The sequence below is a fragment of the Macrotis lagotis genome, chromosome 1 (genome assembly GCF_037893015.1).
Source record: "Macrotis lagotis isolate mMagLag1 chromosome 1, bilby.v1.9.chrom.fasta, whole genome shotgun sequence".
NCBI classification, from domain to species: Eukaryota; Metazoa; Chordata; class Mammalia; order Peramelemorphia; family Peramelidae; genus Macrotis; species Macrotis lagotis.
In genome coordinates this window covers 328,528,825-328,542,317 of record NC_133658.1, presented here as the reverse complement: position 1 = coordinate 328,542,317, position 13,493 = coordinate 328,528,825, and the positions used below count along the sequence as shown (strand labels likewise).

The 13,493-nt window shown below is 34.4% G+C and overlaps 1 protein-coding gene across 8 annotated transcripts in view; it reads right to left on the bottom strand.

Moving 5' to 3' along the window:
- DENND1A (DENN domain containing 1A) overlaps positions 1-13,493 on the bottom strand; it is a 709,454-nt gene that overhangs the window by 229,116 nt on the left and 466,845 nt on the right. For all 8 annotated transcript variants that reach the window (XM_074211609.1, XM_074211608.1, XM_074211610.1 and 5 more), the window contains exon 12: positions 5,393-5,494. In XM_074211609.1, the coding sequence (XP_074067710.1) occupies positions 5,393-5,494 (102 nt within the window). The remainder of the gene's footprint in view (positions 1-5,392; positions 5,495-13,493) is intronic.

Below are 13,493 nucleotides of genomic sequence, written 5' to 3'. Positions count from 1 at the left end.
GGAAATAAAGCCTCAAAACTAATCAGAAAATAATAACCTCATTTTAAAGGATGAGTGGCTCAAACAACAAATTATAGAAAGAATTATTTTTATCCTAGATAGACAATAATGAAACAACATACCAAAACTTATGGGATACACTCAAGGCAGCTGTCAGGGGATATATTATATCTTTAAATGCTTACATGGATAAATTAGAGAAAGAGGAAATCAATGAATTAAATATGCAACTAAAAAAATTAGAGAAAGAACAAATTAAAACCCCCCAGTTAAATACAAAATTAGAAATTTTAAAAATTACAGGAGAAATTAATAAAATAGAAAGCAAGAAAACTATTGAACAAATAAATAAAACCAAGAGCTGGTTTTATGAAAAAAAAATTTTTTTTGCAAGGCAAATGGGGTTAAGTGGCTTGCCCAAGGCCACACAGCCAGGTAATTATTAAGTGTCTGAGACCAGATTTGAACCCATGTACTCCTGACTCCCAACGCCGGTGCTTTATCCACTATGCCACCTAGCTGCCCCAAAAACCAATAAAATTGATAAATCTCTGGTAAGTTTGATTAAAAAAAGAAAACCAAATTGCTAGTATCATAAAAGAAAAAAGGCGAACTCACCACCAATGAAGAGGAAATTAAAATAATAATTCAGAATTATTTTGCCCAACTCTACACCAATAAATTTGATAATCTAGATGAAATGGGTGAATATTTACAAAAACATAAGTTGCCTGGGTTAAATGAAGAGGAAATTAAATATCTAAATAACCCTAAATAAGCCATCATTGAACTCCCTAAGAAAAAATCTCCAGGGCCAGATAGATTCACAAGTGAATTCTATCAAACATTTAAAGAACAATTGATTCCAATTCTATATAAACTCTTTGGAAAAATAGGTGAAGCCAGAACTCTGCCTAATTCTTTCTATGACAGCAATATGGTGCTAATACCTAAACCAGGAAGAGTTAAAAACAGAGAAAGAAAATTATAGACCTATCTCCCTGATCAATATAGATGCAAAAATCTTAAATAAAATCTTAGCAAAATGACTACAACAAGTTATCACTAGGATAATACATTATGACCAAGTAGGATTTATCCCAGGAATGCAGGGTTGGTTCAATATCAGGAAAACTGTTAGTATAATTAGTTATATCAACAATAAACCTATTATAAATCATATAATTTTTATCATTAGATGCTGAAAAAGCCTTTGACAAAATACAGTAACCATTCCTACTAAAAACACTAGAATAAAAATGGATTATTCCTTAGAATAGATAATTAATGACTTCAACAAAAAGTCTCCCACTAAAGCTATGCCCAACTTTCAACCTATTCAAAAGCTCAACGTGAACCCTAACTTTCCCCTTCCAACTCTAATCCAAACATCCAACTCTTACTTTAGAATCCTCTGCAGCATCTATCTGAAACCATCATATGCAATGAGGATAGACTAGTGGTATTCCCAATAAGATCAGGGATGAAACAAGGATGCCCACTATCACCACTACTACAATTCAGTATCATATTAGAAATGTTAGCTTCAGCAATAAGAGAAGAAAAAGAAATCATGAGTCATTTCAGAATTATCTTGAATCATTATATTGATCAGTAAGCTAAGTCTTTCAAGTTGACCACTGCAATATCAATGTAACTATGCATAATATTCTGGTTTTGCTAAGTTCCTTTGTATTAGTTAGTATAAATTTTCTGAAACTATCCCCCTTGACACTTCTTATAGCACCATAGTATTTCATCACAATCATATACTATGACTTGTTTGGTGATTGCTGAATTAATGAGCATCTCTTCAATTTCTAATTCTTTGCCACCAAAAAAAAAGGGTTGCTATAAATATTTTTGTACATATAGATATTTTTTCCCTTTGATTTCTTTGGGATGCAGATCTAATATTGGCATTACTGGGTCAAATTTATGTACAGTTTTATAGCCCTATGCTAATAGTTTCTAATTGTTCTCCAGAATGATCAGACCAGTTCATATCTCCACCAATAGGTTTTTTATTGTATTTATTTTCTCATATCTCTTCCAGTAACTTTTGATAGGTGTGAGGTAATCAACTGGGGAATGGTGAATATTTTTTAAAATGTGATATAGTCCCTATATATTTGAGAAATGAGGCCTTTATCAGAGAATTTGCTATAAAATTTTTTCTCCTCTTCGAATCAATTCCATTGAGAATGAGGTTCAAATATTGTTCACCTGTTCAGCCTTTTTTTCTCTTCCATTTTAAAAGTTTTTCCTTAAATGTCTCTTTTATATGAGATAATTTCCCCCATTTTCCTCTTCCTCTCACCAAATGCATCTTTCTCTTTATTTATTTTGAAATCATTGCAATGTATTCGACTCATATTCATGTCTATGTAGACTCCTAATTTCCATTATAATGATAAAATTCTCAGGAGTTATGTGTACTATCTTCCCCTATAGAATTGCAAACAGTTTAACTTTTTTGAGTCTTTCTTATATGACACTTTTTTTATGCTTCTCTTGATTCTTGTGTTTAAATGCCAAATTTTCTATTCAACTCTGGTTTTTTCATCAGGAATGTTTTAAAGTCCTCTATTGCATTAACATCCACTTTCCCCCAGAAGGACTAAACTTAGTTTTGCTGCGTTGTTCTTGAATGTAATCCTAGCTCCTTTGCCTTTGTGAATATCCTCTCCACTCTCTGTGGAACTCTCCACACCTTTGATGTGGAAGCAGCTAAATTCTGTATGATCCTGATTGTGTTTCCACTGAATCTGACAGCTCTGGAATTTAGCTATAATATTTCTGGCAATATTTGGCAGGTAGGTGGCACAGTCAATAAAGCACTGGGTCTGAAGTCAGGAAGCTCAATTCAAATCTGGCTTTAGATATTTACTTGCTGTGTGAACTTAGGCAAGTCACTTAATCCTGTTTGCCTCTCTGTTTCCTCATCTGCAAAATGAGGTGAAAAGGAAATGGCAAACCACTCCAGTACATATGCCAAGGAAATGGGGTTAGGGAGAAGCAGAAAGGACTAAAACAACTGAACAAAAATAGTTCCTCAAAGACCTCAGTATTAACTTTGCCTCTGGTTCATTGACACTTGGTATTGCTAAGACTAGACACATCGGTTAGTTATCATATATAACAATTAAATGTTCTTCCTACCTTGCCTGTCCTATCTGCTAAGTGCCCTCTCATGCCTTTATATTTATTTTTAAATTGTTTTTTAAATTTTACAATTTCCCCCCCCCCAATTTTTTTTTCAATTCATTCATTCATTATTTATTTTAATTTTTATTTGCAGTTCCTAATTCTTTCTCTTTCTCATTGAAATCCCCCCCCTCCAAATATGGCACCTATTTTCATATGAAGTCATGAAAAACATATTTCCAAATTGGTTTTGTTACATAAGAAAAATAAAGAAAATGAAAAAATACATTTCAATCTGCAGTCAGACTTTAACAGTTCTCTTTCTGGAGTTAGATATTATTTTTCATCATGAGCCCTTTGAAATTGTGAATCATTTTATTGATCTGAGTAGCTAAGTCTTTCACAATTGATTAATATCATGATATTACTGAGCACAAGACTATCCTAATTCTGTTCACTTCACTTTACATCAGCTCATATAAGTCTTCCTAGGTTTTTCTGAAACCACCTACTTCATTTCTTTTTTTTTAAATTTTATTTATTTTAAGGCAACAGGATTAAAAGTGACTTGTCCAAGGACACAGAGCTACGCAATTATTAAGTGTCTGAGGCCTGATTTGAACTCAGGTCCTCCTGACTCCAGGGCTGATGCTCTATTCACTGCACAACATAGCCGCTCCCCCCCATTTTGCTTCCCTCCCCCCTCCTACAGAAGGTAGTCTGATAGTCTTTACATTGTTTCCATGTTATACATTGATCAAAATTGAATGTGAAAGAGAAATAATATTGTTAAGGAAAAAAATAAAATATAAGAAATAGCAAAATTACATAATAAGATACCTTTTCTAAAAAAAAATATTAAAGGTCTTTGTTTAAACTGTAAAATCCTTTCTTTGGATACAGATGGCATTCTTCATCACAGATACCCTAAAATTGTCCCTGATTGTTGCACTGATGAAATGAGCAAGTCCATTAAGACTGATCATCAACCCCATGTTGCCATTGGGTGAACAATGTTCTTATGGTTCTGCTCATCTCACTCAGCCTCAGTTTGTGCAAATACTTCCAGACTTCTCTGAATTCTCATCCTTCCTGGTTTCTAATAGAACAATAATGTTCCATAATATACATATAACACAATTTGTTCAGCCATTCCCCAATTAATGGACATTCACTCAATTTCCAATTCTTTGCCACCATAAACAGGGCTGCTATAAGATACCACTATATTTATAAATAGAAATTAGGATATTTTTAACCTGAAGATAAAAGGTCTTACTTCAAAAGTATCACAATTTTCCACATGCTAGAACACAAAATACAGAAATGGTATGGATAGAAGGGAATATTTTTTATCATCCTCGATACATAATTTGCTTGAGCTAAAAACACCTTCTTACTTCAAAGAGAGAAGTTCACTTGAGGAGACTACCAACAATAAAGGGCATCAATGAAGGTGGTGGACGAGATTATGGATACTCTTGAAAAATATACCAAATATCTATATAATGACAGACAAAATGTTTTATATAATAACTGGTTTCTCAAAATCATCCAGAATTAATAACTGTCCAATTATTTCCAGTACAGAATAAGCACATCATAATTTTACTTTTAAAACTAAATATTATATTTTTAATGAACAAAATAAATTTTCTCTTACTCCTCCTCTTTCCTTTAATTGAGAAAAGAAAAAGAAAAACAATACCATTTTAACAACTATTTTTTCAATAACATTAATTCCCTCAATAGCCATGGCCAAAAAAATATGTCTCATTGATACTCTGAGAAGTACACACAATTTGATACTCTTGTACTTTGTTAAAAGTACGTTTCATCCTAGATCTTCTGGAATCTTGGTTGGTCACTGTGTTGATCATGTTACTTAAGTCATTCAAAGTGGTTTGTCTTTACAATACGGCTGTTATTGTATATGTTGTTTTCTTTGAATCTATTGGTTTATCTGTCAAATCTCCATTATTTTCTATGAAACCATTCTTTTCATTATTTCTTGATATAAAAAATTATTCCATTAATTCATATACCTTTGTACAGTCATTCAGCAATTGATAGGCTTCCTCTTAGTCTTTCTTTGTCATGACAAAAATAGCTGTCTTTAACCTTAGCCGTATTTCCCTCAGAATCAAGACTGTCTCAGAATACTGCTTATTACAATGTACCCAAATCACATTAACTTTGATAAGATATGGTCTCTAATGCTTTTCCAAGAGACATATTTACCCACCACATCATTTGGGAGACTCTGAAGATCATCAAAAGGAGTTTCCAGCGTGTTGGTATCCACATTCAGAATCACAACATCTTCCAGGGCCATAGTCCTTACTTTCTGTAAATAATCACATGTAAAAGAAAGAATATGTTGAAACGTGGAGTACATTTATTACGATACATCAGATTTCTATGGTAATATTGTATATGATATAGGTTTGTAATATATACATAATGTGTATTAATAAATTATGTCATATTTTATAGTAACAAGATAATTATAACATTATTTCTATTTTGTTAATATTTACAAAATGCTTTCCATGAAAAATGTCTGTGAATTGGGGAATGAAAGTAATATTATGCTGGGTAAATTAAGGATAATTGTTTTAAGGTGAATTTCTCAGTCATACTTTTTATTAGAGCTAAGTTTTGAATCTAAGTGTTATATAACTCCAAATCTATTTCTTTTCACCCTATACAATGTTGCCTCTTTTGCAAAGTTGCCAAAATAGTCAAATGTATTTTTATTCCCTAGCAGTTGACAAGATTAAGTCTTTACTGTTCAACATTATTTATTGGTTCATCAAGGTTTCATTGTTTAAGTTCAATATTCTACCATTCTAATATTTTAAGATTCCATCTTTCTCTAACATTCCATGGTCCAAGGTCCCCAGGAGATCTAGCATTGCATGATTCTAGAATGATTACAATTTAAGAACTTTCTGGTTACTGATTACATTAAGGAACATGAGCAAAAAAAGGAGGAGTAAGGGTGGGAAGTACTTGGTTTTCTAGATCAGTCATCACTATCTATCTATCCATCATTAAAAGCAGTTGTCTCCAAATTTTTTTGATCATGCAGCTTTTATCAGTTAAAAATGTTCAATGTAATATATGTACATTTTACATATGCATAAGTTATACACAGGGGCAAAATTTCATAGCTGGCTTCAGAACCAAAACCTAGGGTAAAACCCACCTCTGATACATACAGAACAGGTCACTGTGGGCAAGTCCCTTAGCTCCTTGGTGTTCTAGGCAATTCTCTAAGAGTATAAATTTCTTTTTTTTTTAAAGAAAGATTTTATTTATTTTAAGTTTTACAATTTTCCCCCATCCTTGCTTCCCTCCCCCCACCCCCCACAGAAGGCATTCTGTTAGTGTTTACATTGGTTCCATGTTATACATTGATCTAAGAGTATAAATTTCAAAAAAAAAATATACCAACCTCCATTAGTACAGGGATATTACTTAGTTGAGAGTTCCTCTACCAGGAAAATCAGAGGTCCACTCAGCCCCTTACTACAAATCACTATATAATTTATACATGTAAAATGCTTGTATTAAAATATATATATATATATATATATATGTTTATATATATTAAATGGAAAAACTGAAAAGTATGAAGATAAAATAATATTTGATCCTAAATTCAATAGGGAGTCTCTGGAGTTTACTGAGTAAAGAGTGAGATGGCAAAAGGCAGGAAAATCAATTAGAAACATGTTGCAATTAGTGGTTATTGGAGGAGAGAGTTTTTGGAGGTAAAAATGACAATATCTGATTATGTGGAATGAGAGCTTAAGGTAACATCAAGATTCAAAATGGGTTTCTGGAAAACAGGTAAGGCTGAAGGTGATGCTTTTAATAAAGAGAGAAAGATAAGGCAAACAATGCCAACTGTTCAAGTCTATTTATCTGATGTGACTTCTTTGGTCCCACCTACTACAAGAAGTAGGGAGGATCAGATTCTGTGCTTTCTGTTCATAGGTACAGAATGTAAAGCCCAAACTTGTGAGGGAAGTCTGCTAGGACCAGGATGTGATCTATTCCTGAGGAGTGGGAAAAGAAGATGGGATCATACATTTTGTCTACATGGTACAGGCAAGAGATGAAGAGGTTCTGACTGAGTAAAGAGAAGGGGAGGTGTGGAGGCAGAACCAAAATTAGACAACTGATAAGATATGTGAATGTGGGGTGAAAGAAAGACATTAATGTTGTTAGAATGTGAGTTGTAGAAGGATGGTGCTCTTGATAGTAATAGGGAAGTCTGGAAGATGGGCATGTTGGGGAGGAACAGAATGTAATGATATCTAGGACCCAGATCACAATTCATTCATGCCTACCTTTTGAGTGTGATTCATTCTTTTCCACACCAAAAGAAAAGGAGGAAGGTAGATCTCTTACTGGTCACTACCTCCAAGTGTAAATCCTGGGAGTGATTTCAATGACATATGAACACAGCCAGTTCAGAAAAGGAAAGACTACCAACTTGTATAGCACAAGGAGATCAGAGAAGAAGGGAGAGGGATAAGTGCTGAGGAATAAATAAGGGTGTGGAAGTATTGGAGACAAATCTTAAGATTAGCACTTTTGCATTACAACCCACCTTACCATCCTCTAACTGGTCAGTCACACACCCATTGGAGTTAGTCCATAACCTGTTGGAATATACCACTTATTGTTCCCCAGAAACCCCTGGTTCTCATTTTGAAGGTCAGGGTTCTAAAGGACTCCAGAATATCTGCCTTTGAATGTTAGGTACTGGACTAATCATTTTCCTTTTAGTTTTGGCCTCCTTAAAAAGTAGTCCTCCTATCAGACTTAGAGAGATACATCTTTGCTTCCAATTATTTTTTAAAAATCACTCTATCCACACAGCTTGTGTTTCTTACTTTGAGGAAGAAAATTCGGCAAAGATATGAGCAGATGTCAAAAACGTCCCCCAGAAACTCTACCCAATTAAAAATACTAACTGGTACTGAAGAACACCCAACAGCTCTCATGTAGCTGGGTCCACAAACACATTCCCTCTCTTTTTTAGTTACAACATATGCCAAGGCCTCTGCCAGAGGCAAACCCCACCCCCACCAGCCACTGTGGGTGCTTCTCAGCAATAAAAAAATACACACACACACACACACACACACACACACACACACACACAAACGCTTTAGCTACCCAAATGGCATTTCCTGCATAGAGGAGCAAAACCAAATGTGACATTTCCCTATCAATCCCATTAATTAAAAAATGCCTTCCTCTTTATGTTGTAGTGGGGACCTTATTTGACTTCCTGCCCTCTGAAGTCACAAATTCAGCCAAGGCTGTTAACATATAGAAATGCTTTGATTTAGAATCTGATGTTAAAAGCAAAGGCTTTTAACCAAAGGTGGTGTGTTGTATCTTAGGTTAGCAAGACTTAGGTTCAAATTCCAATTCTAAAACTTAATAGTCACTCCTGCTCCTGAAGTTTCTTTATCTGTAAAATAGAGAAAACAATCATTCTAAGATCAGTTTCACAGGGTTGTCATGAAGATCAAAGATTTTTATCAGTTACATAGTTCAAATAGTATTAGAATCTGTTTTTATGGAAGAGGAAACTATTATTTAGAAAAGTTAAGTGATTTTGTTAAGTTCTGACAGTTACTAAGTGCTGGACCCAGGTTTCCTAACTCTCAGTTCACTGTTCATTCATTTACCTAACACATTTATCAAGGACTGCAATTTGCAAAACATTGTTTAGCGTTATAAAGTTTAGATAAAACATGGCCCCAGTTCTCATAGGACTTGTATTTTAGTAGGAGGATAAAATATAAAAAGATCATGATTAATATACAATTTTTAAAATAAGTGTATCATCAATGAGTGGACTGTATTAGGTGAAATATAAAAGGGAAGGTTATTCCTGTCTTGAGGAGGGGAAGATCTGGGAAAGTTTCATGAAAAAAACAGAATTTGTCCTGAACATTAAAGGTCACTTAAAATTTCAACAAGCTTCTGGGGCATGCAAATCCTAGAAGCTGTGTAGTGAACACTCTCAAGTAGATATAGGTACTTGCCCACCACAGAGAAAGCTGTTCCAAGAAGAGTACCAGTACTTCTTCTTCTTTAGCCTTTATTATTACTAGTTCAGTGATAGGGACCCTGGAACTTCCTCCAATCCCTTTACATATGGGTCAATTTTAGTAAAATGAGCTTGATTCCCAGAGAATTTGCAAATGTGGTGTCATAGTACATATAAAGGGCTTTAAGCTCCCCAGTGGGAAAATAATTCAATATAACTATAAGCTATAATCATCTTTCTGAGGAAATGAAGATTCACATGGTTCTTGATAATGCACCATCTATCCAACTATAATCCATATAAGGACAATTAGAAGCACAGAATACCATAGTTGAAAGACCTTTTAGAATAAAGAATGCTAAATATTTCTGAACAGAAAGAGTACTTAGACCATTGAATATTAGAAATGCGTTAGATTCTAGAGCAAAGATTATTAGGACATAAATCATAAAAAGTAAGCTCTGGAAGATATAGTTAATGGATAGAATTCTAGATCAAAAGATTTTAAGAAGAGTGCTGGAAACTATAATGGCTTTCTATTATTTAACAAATTATGTTTAAGTTACTTTGCTTAGCATTTAAGGCCCTCCAAAAAAGAAAAAAATAAATAAATGGGGAAAAAATCTTTTACTGTCCTTTTCCAGCCTTACCACATAATGCTTTCTTTTATAAACTTTCAATCTCAATCAAGTAAAACTGGATTATTCTCTGACCTCCAAATAAGATCTGAACTTTCCTTCATTAATACATTTGTTCAAGCTGATTTGTATTCTTATAAATAAGCTATCTATCCATCTTTGTTCATCATCTTCCACAAACCTTCTTCTGATGTTCCTCACCTCTTTCCCCCTTTAAACCTCATGTTACATTTTGAATCTTTTTAATGTTATGTTTTGCTCCTCTTCTTTTAGAATGTCATTTACTTAAGAATTTCCTATCTATTCTTCTTTCTTTTGTTTCTTTGGAGAAGCTTGCCATAGGAAATTCAAGTTGTTTTTATTTTAATAGATTTCTAGGGGGTGGCTAGGTGGCACGGTGGATAGATCAGTGGCCCTGGAGTCAAGAGTACCTGAGTTCAAATCTGACCTCAGACACTTAATAATTCCCTAGCTGTGTGGCCTTGGGCAAGCCACTTAACCCTATTTGCCTTGCAAAAACCTAATAAATAAATAAATAAAATAGATTTCTAGAATTTTATTATTTTTGCTGGGTGGATTATAAATTCTCTTCTCAATATTCCCATTTTCTCTTTTGAAAGCATTAGTTACAAATTCTTTTTAAATTCCATAGGGTTCCTGGTCTCATCAATAGTGGGTCATTTTCTTTTGTGTTGCAGCATTTATTCATATGCATCAACTAGTTTGTTAGCTCTAAAAGCTATATATTTTCTTCTGTTGTTACGGTTTTTCCTGTTTATTTATTTGTTTAGATTCAGTCTTTCAGTTTTTTTCCCTTTCTGAAATCTTTGGTGATTTCAGTCTCCCTTTTTTCTCCTCTTACTTTCTCCTACTATTCATTTTCAGACTCCCTATCTTCTAATTGTGGTTTCTTGGGGGCTGGTTCTCAAAGCATCTCAGCCTTCTTCCATTCATATTCCATATTTCAATTCATATTTCAATAGATTATTCTTTCTCACATGTGATTTTTAGGGTGGTCTGAACTGGTTCCAGCTGGGTGCTGTTTTCTTCTCTTCAGAAAGAGAGGAATGCTACAGAGCATGACCCCCTTCCCTGCCCCACCCCAATCACAGTACCCTATCTTATCTCCCTCTTCTCCTTAACTCTTTGGCATTATACCATCAGTTGAGAACTTTGTGGCTGTAGAACTATAGGGTTTTGACACCAGTGGCCTTTTATTACTGAAGGGCTATAGTCACATAGGCTGTGTGTCGCAAACCAGGCAAATTTCTGCAGCCCAGAGTTGAAGTTTCCATATTATCAGAAAGAATAGAGGACAACACTGAGATAAGGGAGTGGATTACACTGGAAGCCTCTTTCATTTCCTTGGTACAATGTGAGGTAGGTTGTGTAAAGTATTTATCACCATTTTATAGATGAGAAAATTGAGGTGCCATAAGATTTGTTTGCATTATAATCAAACAGTCAATGCTGGTACAGCTATGCTGTGGCAGCATGGGAGGTAAGGCAGGGACACTGAGTGAGCTCACAGTGTCAGTTCATGGGTTTCATGGTTTTTTGAGGGGGTTTGGTGTTTTTTTTTTTTAAATTAACCTCCTTTTAGATTCTACATGATTTAGACTTCGGAGATAGATGAAGTTGTTTTATTTTTGGTGTATAATTTCTGTGTTGGAGAAGTCATGGGAATCAGAAAAAAATCTAGTCTTCTATATTGTCACTCATGTGACCTTGAAGTCCATTTTGTACTTTTCTATCAAACCATTCAATCACTTTCTTTCTTGGAAAGGATGTAACAATTGAAAGTTCTAGGTCTCAATCCTTATGACTTCTCTGAGCAAAGCATTTTTCCTTGTTCACCACTCCCATATGTGGGTAATACAGTAAAGAATGAGCTCTCTAAGGGCAAGGATTGCTTTATTTTTTGTATCTCCAACACAATGTTTGGTACATGTTAAACAATAAATGCTATACATTGTCTTATTTTCCTACTAAACAATAAGTTCCATGAATGCAGGTACCATATTACCTCTAGATATACCATTTTCCTCAATGTTTAGTACATCATTATGCACACACACTGGCACTTAATAAATACTGGATGAATTCTATTATAGTATCTGTTAAGACTAAAAGACCATATAGAAGTCAGCTAAGCCAACTAGTTTTTTTTTTATAGGTTTTCACAAGGCCACACAGCTAGGTAATTATTAAGTGTCTGAAGCCAGATTTGAACTCAGGTACTCCTGACTCCAGGGCCGGTGCTCTATCCACTGTACCACCTAGCAGCCCAAAGCCAACTACTTCTTAACTTGAACTCCCAGCTTCAAAGATAAGCTACAACATGTTCATTTTACTTTCAGGGAATAAACAAATATATCTGAATATAGTTGGAAAAGAAGAAATACAATAATTGTATTAACTCTACAGACTTAAGAGACCACATGATACAGAATTCTTAGTTTTAGATTTGGAACTAGATATGAGTTCAAATCACTATTCTATTGGCTGCTTGATCATAATGCAAGTTAGTCTCATGGGGCTTCAATTTTCTCAGCCATAAAATGGTGATAAATACTTTGCATAACCTATCTCATAATTCCTTTGGAACTGCCATTTCATAAATAATAATAAACTTCCCTTCATTTTGGAACTCTTCTTTTTATACTCCTGTCTTATGGCACAGATATGATTCTCCCTAAATGAATCTGAATTCCTAGTGATGCTCTTTAGCACTAGCTGTATCTTCCCACATGACACCTCTCTTAAAGTGTTATAATACTCTTTATTCCTCATTACCTCTTCATGTCTCCTTTTGTTAACATTACTTAGTACCTTTCTTTTCCCCTTAAAAGTTCAATTTTGCTAACATCACTCAAGAACCTTTCCATTTTTGAAGCTCATTCTATTGAAACTCACCATCCAATTCAGATCATAGAGACTTGTCCTCTAGCTATAACTAAGTGGCACAGTGGATGGAGCACTGGACTGGGAATGAGAAAACAGAGTTTAACTCTAGACTCAGACATTTATTAATTGGGAAAGTCACTTAACCTTGCTGTATCTCAGTTACCTCATCAATAACATGGGTACAATAGCACCTAATCCTGAATCCATTGGGATATTTCAAGTTATATGTCCCATTAAGCATTTCAAGCTCAACAGGGTCAAAACAGACCCTCATTATCTTTCCAACTTTTCTTCTGTACTTCTTAACTTCTATCAAGGGCACACCATCCCTGCAGATTCCAAAGTTTGAACCTTAGTATTATCTTCTACCTCTCACTTTCTCTTACTCCCCAAATCCAATCAATTGCCAAAGCTCCCCACTTCCATAATGTTTTTAACATCTGCCCTCCTCTTATTACTCAAACATCCTAGGTTTTTAGCTTAGGTCCTCATCAATTCTCATCATCTGAAGTATGGCAAGAGCCTCCTAATTGTACTCCCTGCCTCAAGAGCCTCTCTACTGAAATTCATTTTCTAAGCAACAGCTAAGATGATTTTCCTTAAATACAAGCCTAATAATATCACTCTTTTACTCACTAAACTTCAGTGGCTCCTTTCCTCTAGGTAAAAATATACATTTCTCTATTAAGTTTTTACTATTTTTAAAACCTAGCACCAAT